This window comes from Chamaea fasciata, unplaced genomic scaffold (genome assembly GCF_029207755.1).
Source record: "Chamaea fasciata isolate MVZ Bird 193981 ecotype frontalis unplaced genomic scaffold, bChaFas1.0.hap1 SCAF_851, whole genome shotgun sequence".
NCBI lineage: Eukaryota > Metazoa > Chordata > Aves > Passeriformes > Sylviidae > Chamaea > Chamaea fasciata.
The window spans coordinates 6,565-23,540 of NW_027094936.1; the positions used below are offsets into that span (position 1 = coordinate 6,565).

The following is a 16,976-nucleotide window of genomic DNA, read 5'->3' on the forward strand; positions in this document are numbered from 1 at the left end:
AAAGGTAAAAGGCGAATTTAGCGCCTCAAAGCGGCACGAGAAACACTTTTGAAATAAATCAATTAGATCTGAATAAAGTCTTTGCAATAAATATTAATAAACTGGGCTAAAATGCAATTTAATGAAATCTAACTTAATTAAACCCAATTTAATTAATTAAAGCGCCTAAAACACAAAGCGCCTCAGAAGTGGATGGAAACCCAGATTTAATTTAAAATGATTTAAAAGCCTGAGGGGAAAGTTGCTTAAAATTAAACCTGAGGAGAATCGGATTAAAATTGAGGCCAAAAAAACAACAAAAAAAAGGGTTTTAAAGGCGATTTTGGCCCTAAAACCCCTCAAGGACAAAAAAAAAGAAATAGCGGCGAAGCCGCGCGATTAAAACGAATTAATCAATTCAATAATTAAAAGGAATTAAATCCGGACAGTTTAACAGTTGGATTAAACGTCCCCCGGCTCGGATTTCCCCGTTTAAAACCCCCCCAAAAAAAAGCCTCGAATCGCCCGATTAGCGCCTCAATTAGCGCCTTGATTAATCGCCGCCACCCCTCCCCGCCGCCAATTAAGGTAATTCGGTTAATTCAATTAATTAAAGCGAAGGAATGGATCGTTCAAAGCGCCACCTCGGCCCCGGAGCCTCGACCGCCGCCGCCGCCGGACTGAGCCTGAGGCCGCCACGCCGCCTCCTTTATCACCTCGGTGGCCCCGCCCCCTTTCCCGCCGCTCAGCCAATCACGCCGCCGCTCGCCACAGGAAACCCCGCCCCTTCCCCCCGCCCGCCTTTTGCCCCTCCAGCCCATCAACGCGCGGCTCTCCCCTCGGCGACAACCGCCGACCAATCGGAGAAGGGCGTCAAAAAGGCGGGAAACGCTCCGCCAATGGGAGCGGCGGGCGCCTCACGGCGAGCGGCCAATCAGAGCGCGGCGTCCGCGAGGGGAGAAGGTGGAAGCGGACGGGGCGGGGGGAAAAATGGCGGCGGGCAGAAACCGCGGGAGGATTTAAAGGGAATTTCTCGGGGTTTTTCCCGGGTTTTAGTAAAGATTTGCGGGATTTTTTGGGGGGGATTTGGGGGATTTTGGGGGATTTTGGGGTGGATTTGGGGGATTTTAGGGGGAATTTGAGGGGGGTTTTTTTGGGAGGTCGCTGAGGGGTTTTGGGGAGGATTTGTGGGATTTGGGGACATTTTGGGGTGAATTTAGGGGATTTTGGTGAATTTCAGGATTTTGGGGTGAATTTGGGGGATTTTGGTGAATTTCAGGATTTTGGGGTGAATTTGGAGGATTTTGGGGCGGATTTGTGGGATTTTGGTGTTAATCTGTGAGATTTTGGGGTTCCCAGGTGGAATTTTGGGGTGAATTTGGGGTTTTTTTGGGTGAATTTTGGGGATTTTTGGGGTTTCCAGGTGAATTTTGGGGTGAATTTGGGGGTTTTTTTGGGTGAATTTGTGGAAATTTGGGGTGAATTTGGTGGATTTTGGGGTTCCCAGGTGGAATTTTGGACGAATTTGGGGGTTTTTTTTGGGTGAATTTGAGGATTTTGGGGTGAATTTGGGGGATTTTGGGGTTCCCGGGTGGAATTTTGGGGTGAATTTGTGGAATTTTGGGGCGAATTTGGGATTTTTTAGGTGAATTTGAGGATTTTGGGGTGAATTTGGGGGGGTTTTTGGATGAATTTGGGGATTTTGGGGTGAATTTGGGTTTTTTTGGTGAATTTTGGGGATTTTTGGGGTTTCCAGATGGAATTTCGGGGTGAATATCTGGAATTTTGGGGTTCCCAGGTGGAATTTTGGGGTGAATTTGGGATTTTTTAGGTGAATTTGAGGATTTTCGGGTGAATTTGGTGGATTTTGGGGTTCCCAGGCGAATTTTGGGGTGAATTTGGGGGTTTTTTGGTGGAATTTGAGGATTTTGGGGCGAATTTGGGGGTTTTTTGGGTGAATTTCAGGATTTTGGGCTGAATTTGGTGGATTTTGGGGTTCCCAGGTGGAATTTTGGGGTGAATTTGGGGTTTTTTGGTGAATTTGGGGGATTTTGGTGTTTCCAGATGGAATTTCGGGGTGAATATCTGGAATTTTCGGGTTCCCAGGTGGAATTTTGGGGCGAATTTGGGGGTTTTTTGGGTGAATTTGAGGATTTTGGGGTGAATTCGGGGGATTTTGGGGTGAATTCAATGAATTTTGGGGTAAATTTTAGGGATTTTGGGGCTCCCAGATGGATTTCGGCGGCTCCTCATTAGCATAAAAGGCGTGGCTCCACCCATTGATCAAACCCCCTATTATTTGCATAAAAGGGGGCGTGTTCCCATGCCTCCGAACGTGATTCATTTGCATAAAAGCGGGCGTGGCCCAACGAAACCACCCTTAATTTTCCAAACCAAACTTTATTTGCAGTGAAAGATTAATTAAGGAATCGGCCTCATTTGCATAAAGCGCGGCGCCCCGCCCCCCCACGGTTTCCGTATAAGGTAAGCTCATTTGCATAAAGGCGTCGGCCACGCCCTTGAGGGGGCGTGGCCTGAGGGGCGCCTGTGACCCCCAAGTGACCCAGAAATGACCCAAAACACCCAAAATGTCTCAAAACGACCCAAAATGCCCCAAATCCCCCATAAACGGCCCAAAAATCCCACAGAGATTTCCCCAAAAATGCCCTCAAAAAAAGGCCCCAAAATGACCCAAAATCACCTCAAAATTTCCCCCCAAAATTCCCCAAAATGCCCCAAAACAGCCCCAAAAAAATGTCCCAAAATTCCCCCAAAATGACCCAAAAAATTCCCCAAAATTCCCCCAGAATTTCCCCAAAACTGACCCAAAAAATGCCCCAAAAAACGCCCCAAAATTCCCACCAAAATTTCCCCCCAAACTTCCCCAAAACGCCCCAAAAATTGCCCCAAAAATTCCCCCCAAATGACCCAAAAAATGCCACAAAATTCCCCCAAAACGACCCAAAATGACCCAAAAACGCCCCAAAATCACCCAAAAAAATGCCCCAAAAAATGACTCAAAATTTTCCCCCAAAATTTCCCCAAAATGCCCCAAAATTCCCCCAAAACGACCCAAAAAAATGCCCCAAAATTACCACAGAATTTCCCCAAAAGTGCCCCAAAAACCGCCTCAAAATGACCCAAAAATTACCAAAAAATGCCCCAAAATTCCCCCCAAAATGACTCCAAAAAATGCCCCAAAATTTCCCCCAAATTCCCCCAAAACGCCCCAAAAATGACCCAAAAAAATACCCCAAAATTCCCACCGAAAATTTCCCCAAAATCACCCAAAAATGACCCAAAATTCCCCCAAATTTCCCCAAAATGACCCAAAACTGCCCCAAAAAGCCCCCAAAAAATGACCCAAAATTCCCACTGAAAATTCCCCCAAAACTCCCCCAAAAATGCCCCAAAAAATGCCCCAAAATTCCCCCAAAATGCCCCAAAAAATGCCCCAAAATTCCCCCCAAAATCACCCAAAACAATGACCCAAAATTCCCACCAAAAGTTCCCCAAAATTCCCCCAAAATGACCCAAAATTCCCCCAAAACGACCCCAAAAATGCCCCAAAAAAGACCCAAAATTCCCACTGAAAATTCCCCCAAAATTCCTCAAAAATCACCCAAAAAATGCCCCAAAATTCCCACTGAAAGTTCCCCAAAATTCCCCCAAAAATGCCCCAAAATTCCCACCGAAAATTTCCCCAAAATGACCCAAAAATACCCCAAAAAATGCCCCAAAATTCCCCCAAAATGCCCCAAAAAAATGCCCCAAAATTCCCCCAAAAATCACCCAAAACAATGACCCAAAATTCCCACCAAAAGTTCCCCAAAATTCCCCCAAAATGACCCAAAATTCCCCCAAAACGACCCCAAAAATGCCCCAAAAAAGACCCAAAATTCCCACCGAAAATTCCCCCAAAAAATGCCCCAAAATTCCCCCAAAAAATGCCCCAAAATTCCCCCAAAATGCCCCAAAAATGCCCCCCAAAATGCCCTGAAATTCCCACTGAAAGTTCCCCAAAAATTCCCCCAAATTTCCCCAAAACGCCCCAAAAATCACCCAAAAAAATGACCCAAAATTCCCACCGAAAGTTCCCCAAAATTCCCCCAGAATTCCCCCAAAATCCCCCCAAAATCACCCCAAAAAATGCCCCAAAATTCCCACCGAAAATTCCCCCCAAATTTCCCCCAAATTCCCCCAAAATTCCCCCAAATTTCCCCAAATTCCCCCCAAATTTCCCCAAAATTCCCCCAAAATTCCCCCAAATTTCCCCAAATTCCCCCCAAATTTTCCCCAAATTTCCCCAAAATCCCCCAAAATTCCCCCAAATTCCCCAAAATTCCCCAAAATTCCCCAAAATTCCCCCAAATTCCCCCAAATTTCCCCAAATTCCCCCCAAAACTCCCCCAAAACTCCCCAACCCCCCCCTCCGCCGCCGCCGTCTTCTCCCCTCGGGGCCTCATTTGCATAGGGGGCGTGGCCCGGGGCGGGGGGGGCGGGGCCGGACCGGCGCCTCGGCGGCCAGCAGCCGGCGCACTCGGCTCTCGTGCTCGGCCCGGCTCTCGCCCGGCCGGCGCCGGCTCCTCCCGGCCGCCAGGTGGCGCTCGGCCGCCGCCCAAAGCTCCGCCCCCTCGTACAGGGGGGCGGGGTCCAGCCCGTGCCGGTTGATCAGGGACACCAGGTACTCGCTGTAGTGAGCTCTGCGGGGCGGGAGGGGCCAGAGCGGTCAGCGGCCGCGGAGTGACCGCCGAGTGACCGCGGAGTGACCGCGGAGTGAGCGACGCCGGAAACCGCGCGGGAAAGGAGCCGGAAATGGCGGAAAATGGCCGGAAAATGGCCGAAAATGGCCGAAAAATGAGCCAAAAATGGCCGAAAATGACCTGAGTGACCGGTGAGTGACCGGTGACCGCGGAGCGACTGCGGAGTGACCACGGAGCGAGCGACGCCGGAAACCGCGCGGGAAAGGAGCCGGAAATGGCGGAAAATGGCCCAAAATGGCCGAAAATGGCCCAAATATGGCCGAAAATGGTGAAAAATGGCCAAAAATGACCAGAGTGACCGGTGAGTGACCGCGGAGTGACCGTGGAGCGACCGACGCCAGAAACCGCGGGGGAAACGAGCCGGAAATGGCCGAAAATGGCCGAAAATGGCCAAAAATGGCCAAAAATGGTCGAAAATGACCAAAAATGGCCGAAAATGGCCCAAAAATGGCCGAAAATGACTGAAAATGGCCAAAAAATGGCCCAAAATAACCGAAAATGGCCCAAAATGGCCGAAAATGACTGAAAATGGCCAAAAAATGAGCCAAAAATGGCTGAAAATGACCAGAGTGACCGGTGAGTGACCGGTGAGCGCAGAGTGACCACGGAGTGACCGACGCTGGAAACCGCACGAGAAACGAGCCGGAAATGGCCAAAAATGGCCCAAAAATGGCCCAAAATGGCCCGAAAATGACCAAAAATGGCCGAAAATGACCAAAAATGGCCAAAAATGACCCAAAAATGGCTGAAAAATGAGCCAAAAAATGACCCCAGTGACCCCAGAGTGACCCCAGAGTGACCATGACCCCAAAATGACCCAAAACCACCCAAAAATGGCCCAAAAAAAGGCCAAAAATGACCCAAAAATGACCCCAAGTGACCTAAAATGGCCAAAAATGACCCAAAATGACCCAAAGAAAAGACTCAAAAATGGCCAAAAACTGACCCAAAAAAGACCCAAAAACGACGGAGAAACGGTCAAATAATTGTCAAAAAAAAATTATCAAAAAACGGTTGAAAACGCCCCAAAAACGCTCAAGAAACGGTCAAAAAACGCCCCCAAAAATCTGAAAAAAATCTGAAAAAAATTTCCAAAAAATCCAAAAAAAACTCCAAAAAATTCTGAAAAAAATCTGAAAAAATCTGGAAAAAAATTTGGAAAAAATCGGAAAAAATCTGAAAAAAAGTCCAAAAAAATCTGGAAAAAATCCCCCCAAAAATCAAAAAAAATCCGGAAAAAAAACCCCCAAAAAATCCGAAAACAATGCGAAAAGAATTCCATAAAAATCTGAAAGAAACCCGGGGCAAAATCAGAAAAAAATCAGAAAAAATCTGAAAAAAATCCAAAAAAATCTGAAAAAACCCCCCCAAAAAATCCAAAAAAAAATCTGAAAAAAACCAAAAAAATCCAGAAAAAAATCAAAAAAAAATCTGAAAAAAAATTCCAAAAAAATCCGAGAAAATCTGAAAAAAACCCAGAAAAAAATCCAGAAAAAAATCTGAAAAAAAAATTTAAAAAAAAATCCAAAAAAATTCCAAAAAAATCCAAAAAAAATCTGAAAAAATTCCAAAAAACCTAGAAAAAAAATCCAAAAAAAACCCGAAAAAAATTCCTAAAAACTCTGAGAAAATCTGAAAAAAACCCTGAAAAAATGCGAAAAAGCCCTAAAAAAATCCAAAAGAAAAAATTCCAAAAAAATTCAAAAAAACCCGAAAAAAATCTAAAAAAACCCTGAAACAATTCTGAAAAAATTCTGAAAAAACCCGAAAAAATCCGAAAAAATTGCGAAAAAATCTGAAAAAATTTCCGAAAAAATTTTAAAAAAATCCCAAAAAAATCCCAAAAAATCCCCAAAAATTCCCGAAAAACCCCGGCAACAGCCGCGACGCTCCCGGCCGGCACCTGCAGAGGCCGGCGTGGCCCGGCGCCGTTTCCCGCCCGCACGGCTCGTCGCGGAACGCCGCGCCGACCTCCTTCTGCTCCGGCACCGGGCACAGGCCTGGGGGGAGACGGAAAATTTGGGGGGAAATTTGGGGAAATTTGGGGGGAAATGGGGAAATTTGGGGATTTTGGGGAAATTTGGGGATTTTGGGGGGAAAATGGGGAAATTTGGGGGGAAATGGGGAAATTTGGGGGGAAAATGGGGAAATTTGGGGGGAAATGGGGAAATTTGGGGAAAATGGGGAAATTTGGGGATTTTGGGGGGAAAATGGGAAGAAATGGGATTTTTGGGGAGAAAAAAAGGGATTTGGGGAAAAAAGGGAAAAATGGGGATTTTGGGGTCTCCCAGTACAAACCAGTACAAACCAGTTTAAACCAGTATAAACCAGTACAAACCAGTTGGGTTGGGCGGGGCCTCAGGGGGCGGCTCCGTCTCGAAGGCGACGTTGGCGGCCTGGGGGGAGGGGGCAGAGAAACCAGTATAAACCAGTTCAAACCAGTATAAACCAGTTCAAACCAGTATAAACCAGTTCAAACCGGTATAAACCAGTTCAAACCAGTATAAACCAGTTCAAACCAGTATAAACCAGTATAAACCAGTCCAAACCAGTAACCCCCAAACATCCCATTTTAACCCTTTCCTCTCCATTTTTAACCCTTTTCCCCCCCATTTCTCACCATTTTTTCCCCATTTTTTGACCTTTTTTCCCCGTTTTTTCGCCTCCCAGTCCCTCCCAGTATAAACCAGTCCAAACCAGTCCAAACCAGTGACCCCGTTATCTGCATTCAACCATTTTTTCCCCCCATTTTTGGCTCGATTTTCACCGTTTTTTCGTCTCCCAGTCCAAACCAGTCCAAACCAGTCCAAACCAGTCCCAAACCAGCCCCAAACCAGTACAAACCAGTACGAAAAACCATTTCCAGAACCGATTTTTCCCCATTTTCGACCCATTTTCTGCCCCAAAACCCCCCAAATTTTCCCCCAAACCCCTCCCAGTCCAAACCAGTCCAAACCAGTCCAAACCAGTCCAAACCAGTCCCAAACCAGCCCCAAACCAGTACAAACCAGTATGAAAAACCGCTTTCATCACCGATTTTCCCCCATTTTTTCCCCATTTCCTGCCCCAAAACCCCCCAAATTTTCCCCCAAACCCCCCAAATTTTCCCCCCAAACCCCTCCCAGTATAAACCAGTCCAAACCAGTGCAAACCAGTGCCCACCCGGAGCAGCCGCTGCAGGCGCGGGGGCTCCCAGTCGCGCAGGTAGAAGAGACAGTCGCGGGGGTGGTGGCCGTGCAGGGAGCCCCGCAGGGGGCACTGGGGGCTGGGGCAGCTCTGGGAAAAGGGAGGATGAAAATTGGGGCGAGAAATGGGGGAAACGGGAAAAAAGGGGGAAAAATGTAATTGGGGGGGAAAAAAAACGGGAAAAAATCGGGGGAGGTTTGACCCGAAAGGACCCAAAATTGAGCCAAAAAACGGCACAAAAATTGACCCCAAAATGGACCCGAAATTCATCGTCGAAATGGCCCAAAATTGACCCGAAATCACCCGAAATGGAGCCGGAAAATGGCACAAAAATGACCCAAAATTGACCCAAAATCGACCCAAAATTTGGCCCAAAATTGAGCCGGAAAATTGGGAGAAAATGGCACAAAATTGATCCAAAAATGGCACGAAATTCACCCCAAAATGGACAAAATTGACCCAAAAATGGACCCAAAAACGGCACAAAATTGACCCAAAATTGAGCCGGAAAATGGTGCAAAACTGACCCAAAATTGACCCAAAAATGGCACAAAATTGACCCAAAATCGACCCAAAATTGAGCCAAAAACGGCACAAAAATCGACCCCAAAATGGACCCGAAATTCATCGTCGAAATGGCCCAAAATTGACCAGAAATCACCCGAAATTGAGCCGGAAAATGGCCCAAAATTGACCCAAAATTGAGCCAAAAACGGCACAAAATTGACCCAAAAATGGCACAAAAATGACCCCAAAACTGACCCAAAATTGAGCCAAAAACGGCACAAAAATTGACCCCAAAATGGACCCGAAATTCATCGTCGAAATGGTCCAAAATTGACCCGGAATCACCCGAAATGGAGCCGGAAAATGGCCCAAAATTGACCCGAAATCACCCGAAATTGACCCAAAATTGAGCCGGAAAATGGTGCAAAACTGACCCAAAATTGACCCCAAAATGGCACAAAATTGACGCCAAAATGGCACAAAAATGACTCCAAAATTGAGCCAAAAACGGCACAAAAATCGACCCCAAAATGGACCCGAAATTCATCGTCGAAATGGCCCAAAATTGACCCGAAATCACCCGAAATTGACCCAAAATTGACCCGGAAAATGGTGCAAAACTGACCCAAAATTGACCCAAAAATGGCACAAAATTGACCCAAAATCGACCCAAAATTGAGCCAAAAACGGCACAAAAATCGACCCCAAAATGGACCCGAAATTCATCGTCGAAATGGCCCAAAATTGACCCGAAATCACCCGAAATGGAGCCGGAAAATGGCACAAAATTGACCCAAAATTGAGCCAAAAATGGCACAAAAATGACCCCAAAATGGCACAAAATTGACCCAAAATTGACCCAAAAACGGCACAAAATTGACCCAAAAATGGCACAAAAATGACCCCAAAATGGACCCAAAATTAATCGTCAAAATGGCCCAAAATTGACCCAAAATCACCTGAAATTAACCCAAAAATTAACCCCAAAAATTGACCCGAAAAAGGCCAAAAAATGACCCAAAATTTGGCCCAAAATTGACCCCAAAATGGCACAAAATCGACCCAAAATCACCCAAAATTGAGCCGGAAAATTGGGAGAAAATGACCCAAAATTGACCCAAAAAATGGCACAAAATTGACCCAAAATTGACCCAAAAATGGCACAAAATTGACCCAAAAATTGACTCCAAATTAATCATCAAATTGACCCAAAATCGACCTAAAATTTGTCCCAAAATTGAGCCAGAAAATTGGGAGAAAATGGCACAAAATTGACCCAAAATTGACCCAAAATTAATCGTCAAAATGACCCAAAATTGTCCCGAAATCACCCGAAATTGAGCCCAAAAATTGGGAGAAAATGACCCAAAATTGACCCAAAATCACCCAAAATTTCCAAGAAATTGACCCAAAAAAGGCAAAAAAACCCCAAAATTTGGCCCAAAATTGACTAAAAATGACCCAAAATTGACCCAAAAAATGACCCAAATTTGACCCAAAAAATGACCCAAAATTGACCCAAAAAATGGCCCAAAATTGGCCCCAAAAATGGACAAAAATGACCCAAAATCGACCCAAAAAGGGCCAAAACCGCCCCGAAAACCACGCCAAGTTTTTCCACCTTTTTTCCCGTTTTTCCCCCATTTTTCCCCCTTTTTTAACCCTTTCCCCCCTCCCAGTACAAACCAGTACAAACCAGTACAACCCCCCCTTTTAACCCTTTTTTCCCCGTTTTTAACACTTTTTTCCCCATTTTTTCCCCGTTTTCCCCTCATTTTTTCCCCATTTTTTCCCCATTTTTTCACCCCTTCCCCCTCCCAGTATAAACCAGTACAAACCAGTCCAATCCTCTTTTTTAACCCTTTTCCCCCATTTTTAACCCTTTTTTCCCCATTTTTTACCCTTTTTTCCCCATTTTTCCCCATTTTTCGCCATTTTCCCCCCGTTTTTTCCCCTCTTTTTTAACCCTTTCCCCCCTCCCAGTACAAACCAGTACAAACCAGTACCACCCCCCATTTTTAACCCTTTCCCCCCAATTTTTAACCCTTTTCCCCCCGTTTTTAACCCTTTTTTCCCCATTTTTTCATTTTTACCATTTTTGCCGTTTTTTCACCATTTTTTTATCGTTTTTTCACCATTTTTTCCCCGTTTCCCCCCTCCCAGTATAAACCAGTACAAACCAGTCCAATCCTCTTTTTTAACCCTTTTTTCCCCGTTTTTAACCCTTTTCCCCCATTTTTAACCCTTTTTCCCCCCGTTTTTCCTTGTTTTTTCCCCATTTCCCCCATTTTTCCCCATTTTTTGCCGTTTTCCCCCCATTTTTCCCCCCTTTTTAACCCTTTCCCCCCTCCCAGTATAAACCAGTACAAACCAGTACAACCCCCCCTTTTTTAACCCTTTCCCCCCGTTTTTAACCCTTTCCCCCCCTTTTTAACCCTTTCCCCCCCGTTTTTCCTTCTTTTTTTTTTTACCATTTCCCCTCATTTTCCCGTTTTTTCCCCCTTTTTTAACTCCTTCCCCCCTCCCAGTATAAACGAGTACAAACCAGTACCACCCCCCCTTTTTAACCCTTTCCCCCCCATTTTTAACCCTTTCCCCCCGTTTTTCCTTGGTTTTTTCCCCATTTCCCCCCATTTTTCCCCATTTTTTGCCGTTTTCCCCCCCGTTTTTTTCCCCCTTTTTAACCCTTTCCCCCCTCCCAGTATAAACCAGTACAAACCAGTACCACCCCCCCTTTTTAACCCTTTCCCCCCAATTTTTAACCCTTTTCCCCCCGTTTTTAACCCTTTTTTCCCCATTTTTTCGTTACCATTTTTGCCATTTTTTCACCATTTTTTATCGTTTTTTCACCATTTTTTCCCCATTTCCCCCCTCCCAGTATAAACCAGTACAACCCAGTACAACCCCCCCTTTTTTAACCCTTTCCCCCCCTTTTTAACCCTTTCCCCCCCAATTTTTAACCCTTTTTTCCCCATTTTCCCCCATTTTCCCCCATTTTTTGCCGTTTTCCCCCCCGTTTTTTCCCCTTTTTGAACCCCTTCCCCCCTCCCAGTATAAACCAGTACAAACCAGTACAACCCCCCCTTTTTAACCCTTTCCCCCCCGTTTTTAACCCTTTTTTCCCAATTTTTCCTTGTTTTTTCCCCATTTTCCCCCATTTTTCCCCAGTTTTTGCCGTTTCCCCCCGTTTTTTTCCCCCTTTTTAACCCTTTCCCCCCTCCCAGTATAAACCAGTACAAACCAGTACAACCCCCCCTTTTTAACCCTTTCCCCCCCCTTTTTAACCCTTTCCCCCCCATTTTTAACCCTTTCCCCCCCCGTTTTTCCTTCTTTTTTTACCATTTCCCCCCATTTTTTCCCCCGTTCCTTCCCCCTCTTTGAGCCCCCTCCCCCCTCCCAGTACAAACCAGTACAACCCAGTTGGTTTCTCACCCCGGGCCGGTGGAACTGGGCCCCGCAGCCGGCGCAGAACTGGTGCCGGCACTGGGAGCACTGGAAGTGGAGGCAGCCGCCGCGGGCCAGGGCGAAGCTCTGCCCGCACCGGGGGCACTCTGCCGGAGACGGGCGGCGCCACCGCCCCGGGCCGCCCTTAGCGCTCGCCGCCGTCGGCCCGGCTCTTCCCGGGGCTCGCCCCGAATATTCCCGCTTTTTTCCGAGAAATTCCCGCTTTTTCCCCGAAAAATTCCTCTTTTTTTTCCCTAAAAATTCCCCTTTTTTTCCGAAAAATTCCCACTTTTTTCCCCTAAAAATTCCCATTTTTTTCCGAGAAATTCCCATTTTTTCCCCTAAAAATTCCCAGCTTTTTCCTAAAAAAATCCTATTTTTTTTTGTAAAAATTCCCACTTTTTTCCCTAAAAATTCCCATTTTTTTCTGAAAAATTCCCCTTTTTTTCTAAGAAATTCCCACTTTTTTCCCTAAAAATTCCCACTTTTTTTCCGAGAAATTCCCACTTTTTTCCCTAAAAATTCCCATTTTTTTCCTAAAAAAATCCTATTTTTTTTCCAAAAATTCCTTTTTTTCCTAAAAGTTCCCAGTTTTTTCCCTAAAAATTCCCATTTTTTTAATGAAAAATTCCCATTTTTTTCCCTAAAAATTCCCAGCTTTTTCCCTAAAAATTCCCCTTTTTTTCCCTAAAAATTCCCATTTTTTAATGAAAAATTCCCATTTTTTTTTCCCTAAAAATTCCCAGCTTTTTTGTAAAAAAATCCTATTTTTTTTCCAAAAAGTTCCAGGTTTTTTCCTAAAAATTCCCGGCTTTTTCCTAAAAAAATCCTACTTTTTTTCCTAAAAATTCCCATTTATTTTCCTAAAAATTCCCGATTTTTTTCCAAAAAATTCCCATTTTTTTCCTGAAAAATTCCCTTTTTTTTTTTGGTAAAAATTGCTGGTTTTTTTTTCCTCAAAATTCCCGGTTTTTTTCCTAAAAATTCCTGGTTTTTTTCCAAAAAATTCCCGGCTTTTTCTTTAAAAAATTCTATTTTTTTTCAAAAAATTCTCATTTTTTTTCCTAAAAGTTCCCATTTTTTTTTCCCTAAAAATTCCTCGTTTTTCCCCCCAAAACTCCCAATTTTTTTCCCATAAAATTCCCACATTTCCCAGCGAAACTCCCAAATTTTCCCCCCTAAAAATTCCTCCAAAAATTCTTTTTTTCCTCCAAAAAATTTCTTCCAAAAACTCTTTTTTTCCCCTGAAATTCCCCCATTTTTCCCTCCAAAATCCCCGTTTTTTTCCTCCAAAATCCCTTTTTCCTCCCAAATTTTTTTTTCTTTTCCCCCCAAAAAACTCCCTTTTGATCCCCCCAAATCCTTCCCCCAAAAATTTATTTCCCCCCTTCAAAATTCTCTTTTTTTTCCCCAAAAAATCCCGTTTTTTCCCTTTAAAAAATCCCCTTTTTTCTCCAAAAAAATTCCCTTTTTTTTTTGGCAAAAATCCCCATTTTTCCCCCTAAAAACTCCCAATTTTTTTCTCCCAAATCCTCTTTTTTTTTCCTCCAAAATCTTCTTTTTTTCCTCCAAAATTCCCATTTTTTTTCCCCAAAATCCCGTTTTTTGGAGGTTTTTCCCCCCCCAATTCCCGATTTTTGCCCAAATCTCCCCTTTTTTGCCCCGAATCCGTGTTTTTCTCACCGATCCCCGTGTCCCCCAGCAGCTCCCCCGGGCCCGGCTCGGCGTCCCCCGACCTCAGCCACGCCCCAAAGTCGGCGCACGACAGCGACGAGTGCCGGGGATCCCACTGGGGAGGAAAGGGTTAAAATCAGCGCCCCCAAAATCGCCCGAAAAACGCCCGAGTTTGACCCAAAATAGGCACGGGAAAGCCGGGGGGGGAAAAATCGGCCCGAAAAAAGCCCCAAAATCCCAAAAATTTCACCCGAAACATCCAAAAATTTGACCCGAAAATCCCCAAAATTGGAAACAAAAATCCCAAAAATTTGGTCCCAAAAATCCAAAAAATTTCACCCAAAAATTTCACCCAAAAATCCCAAAAATTTGACCCAAAAATTTCACCCAAAAATCCCAAATATTTTACCCAAAAATCCCAAATATTTGACCCAAAAATTTGACTCAAAAATCCCCAAAATTTGACCCAAAAAATCCCCAAAATTTGAAACAAAAATCCCAAAAATTTGACCCAAAAATCCCGAAAATTTGAGCCAAAAATCCCGAAAATTTGAGCCAAAAATCCCAAAAATTTGAACTAAAAATCCCAAAAATTTGGCCCAAAATTTGCAAAAATTTGACCCAAAAATCCCAAAAATTTGAAAGAAAAATCCCAAAAACTTGGTCCCAAAAATCCCAAAAATTTGACTCCTAATATTTCACCCAAAAATCCCAAAAATTTGACCCAAAAATTTGACTCAAAAATCCCCAAAATTTGACTCAAAAATCCCAAAAATTTGGTCCCAAAAATCCCAAAAATTTGGTCCCAAAAATTTGAACTAAAAATCCCAAGAATTTGAAACAAAAATCCCAAAAATTTGGTCCCAAAAATCCCAAAAATTTGACCCAAAAATTTCACCCAAAAATCCACAAAATTTGACCCAAAAATTTCACCCAAAAATCAAAAAAATTTGACCCAAAAATCCCAAAGATTTGGTCCCAAAAATCCCCAAAATTTGGTCCCAAAAATCCCAAAAATTTGACCCCAAAAATTTCACCCAAAAACTTGACCCAAAAATTTGACTCAAAAATCCCCAAAATTTGACCCAAAAATCCCAAAAATTTGAAACAAAAATTCCAAAAATTTGACCCAAAAACCCCCAAAAATTTAACTCCAGAAAACCCAAAAATGTAACTCCAAAAATCCCCAAAATTTGGCCCCAAAAATTTAGGCCAAAAATCCCCAAAATTTGACCCAAAAGTCCCAAAAATTTGAAACAAAAATCCCAAAAATTTGGTCCCAAAAATCCGAAAAATTTGACCCAAAAATTTGACTCAAAAATCCCCAAAATTTGACTCAAAAATCCCCAAAATTTGACCCAAAAATCCCAAAAATTTGGTCCCAAAAATTTGGTCCCAAAAATTTGAACTAAAAATCCCAAGAATTTGAAACAAAAATCCCAAAAATTTGGTCCCAAAAATCCCAAAAATTTGACCCCAAAGATTTGGGCCAAAAATCCCAAAAATTTGACCCAAAAATTTCACCCAAAAATTTCACCCAAAAATCCCAAAAATCCGACCCAAAAATTTCACCCAAAAATCCACAAAATTTGACCCAAAAATTTCACCCAAAAATCAAAAAAATTTGACCCAAAAATTTGACCCAAAAATCCCAAAAATTTGACCCAAAAATCCCAAAAATTTGGTCCCAAAAATCCCAAAAATTTCACCCAAAAATTTCACCCAAAAATCACAAAAATTTCACCCAAAAATCCCAAAAACTTGAAAGAAAAATCCCAAAAATTTGGCCCCAAAAATCCCAAAAATTTGCCCCCAAAATTCCCAAAATTTGGCCGTAAAAAAAGCCAAAAATTCGAACCCAACAATCCCAAAAACTCGACGTAAAAATCCCAAAAATTTGACCCAAAAATCCCCAAAATTTGGCCCCAAAGAAGCCAAAAAACGCCCACAAAAATCCCCAAAGAATGACCCCAAAATCCTCAAAATTTCACCCAAAAATTCTCTCAAAATTACAAAATAAAACCTCAAAAAATTCCCCAAAAATCTCCCCCCAAAAAACCCCAAACATTCCATGAAATTATCCCAAAAATTCCCCCCAAAAATCCCAAAATTCATCCCAAAAACCCCCAAATTCCCCCAAATTTCCCCCCCAAAAAACTCCCCAAAAATCCGCAAAATTCTCCAAAAAAACCCCCCCACGCCCCCTCCCAGTATAAACCAGTATAAACCAGTGACCCCAAACCCGCTCCCAGTCCATCCCAGTATAAACCAGTGACCCCAAACCCACTCCCAGTCCATCCCAGTATAAACCAGTGACCCCAAACCCACTCCCAGTCCATCCCAGTATAAACCAGTGACCCCAAACCCACTCCCAGTCCATCCCAGTATAAACCAGTGACCCCAAACCCACTCCCAGTCCATCCCAGTATAAACCAGTGACCCCAAACCCACTCCCAGTCCATCCCAGTATAAACCAGTGACCCCAAACCCACTCCCAGTCCATCCCAGTATAAACCAGTGACCCCAAACCCACTCCCAGTCCATCCCAGTATAAACCAGTGACCCCAAACCCACTCCCAGTCCATCCCAGTATAAACCAGTGACCCCAAACCCACTCCCAGTCCATCCCAGTATAAACCAGTGACCCCAAACCCACTCCCAGTCCATCCCAGTATAAACCAGTGACCCCAAACCCGCTCCCAGTCCATCCCAGTATAAACCAGTGACCCCAAACCCGCTCCCAGTCCGTCCCAATATAAACCAGTGACCCCAAACCCGCTCCCAGTATCTCCCAGTTCATCCCAGTCACCCCCAAACCCCGTCCCAGTACAAACCAGTAAAGAAAACCCCCAAACCAGTCCAAACCAGTCCAAACCAGTATAAACCAGTCTAAACCAGTACCGGGCGCTGGCAGCGGGGGCAGCAGCACTGGTGGCACTGGGGACACTGGGCGGGGCCTCGCTCGGCCTCGAAGATGAACCCGAACGAGCACTGGGGGCAAACTGGGAGTTACTGGTTTATACTGGGAAGGCACTGGGAGGGCTCCCAGTAAAAACCAGTAACCCCGAAACTCCCTCCCAGTTCATCCCAGTTCACCCCAGTCACCCCCAAACCCCCTCCCAGTATAAACCAGTAAAGAAAACCCCCAAACCAGTCCAAACCAGTCCAAACCAGTATAAACCAGTCCAAACCAGTATAAACCAGTATAAACCAGTATAAACCAGTATAAACCAGTACATGGGGGCACCAGAGGAACTGCGGGTCCCTCTGCAGCTCCAGCTCCGTCAACTTCCGGGTCACCAGGCCGAAGGTGTCGGGGTCCAGGCAACGCCGCAGCTGCGCCGGGACAAACCAGTATAAACCAGTATAAACCAGTATGAACCAGTATGAACCAGTATAAACCAGTATGAACCGGTATAAACC

General features: G+C 44.3%; 1 protein-coding gene across 5 annotated transcripts in view; it reads right to left on the minus strand.

Annotated features, from left to right (window-relative positions):
- Nucleotides 1-4,371: 4,371 nt before the first annotated feature.
- LOC136305967 (E3 ubiquitin-protein ligase RNF31-like) overlaps nt 4,372-16,976 on the minus strand; it is a 32,478-nt gene continuing 19,873 nt past the window's right edge. For 4 of the 5 annotated variants that reach the window (XM_066209313.1, XM_066209311.1, XM_066209312.1 and 1 more), the window contains 8 exons: nt 16,791-16,889; nt 16,455-16,544; nt 13,563-13,668; nt 11,868-11,986; nt 7,905-8,018; nt 7,081-7,138; nt 6,646-6,742; nt 4,372-4,682 (listed from right to left, as the gene is read on the minus strand). In XM_066209313.1, the coding sequence (XP_066065410.1) occupies nt 4,442-4,682; nt 6,646-6,742; nt 7,081-7,138; nt 7,905-8,018; nt 11,868-11,986; nt 13,563-13,668; nt 16,455-16,544; nt 16,791-16,889 (924 nt within the window). In that variant the 3' untranslated portion in view covers nt 4,372-4,441. The remainder of the gene's footprint in view (nt 4,683-6,645; nt 6,743-7,080; nt 7,139-7,904; nt 8,019-11,867; nt 11,987-13,562; nt 13,669-16,454; nt 16,545-16,790; nt 16,890-16,976) is intronic. The other variant, XM_066209314.1, reaches the window with a different exon arrangement.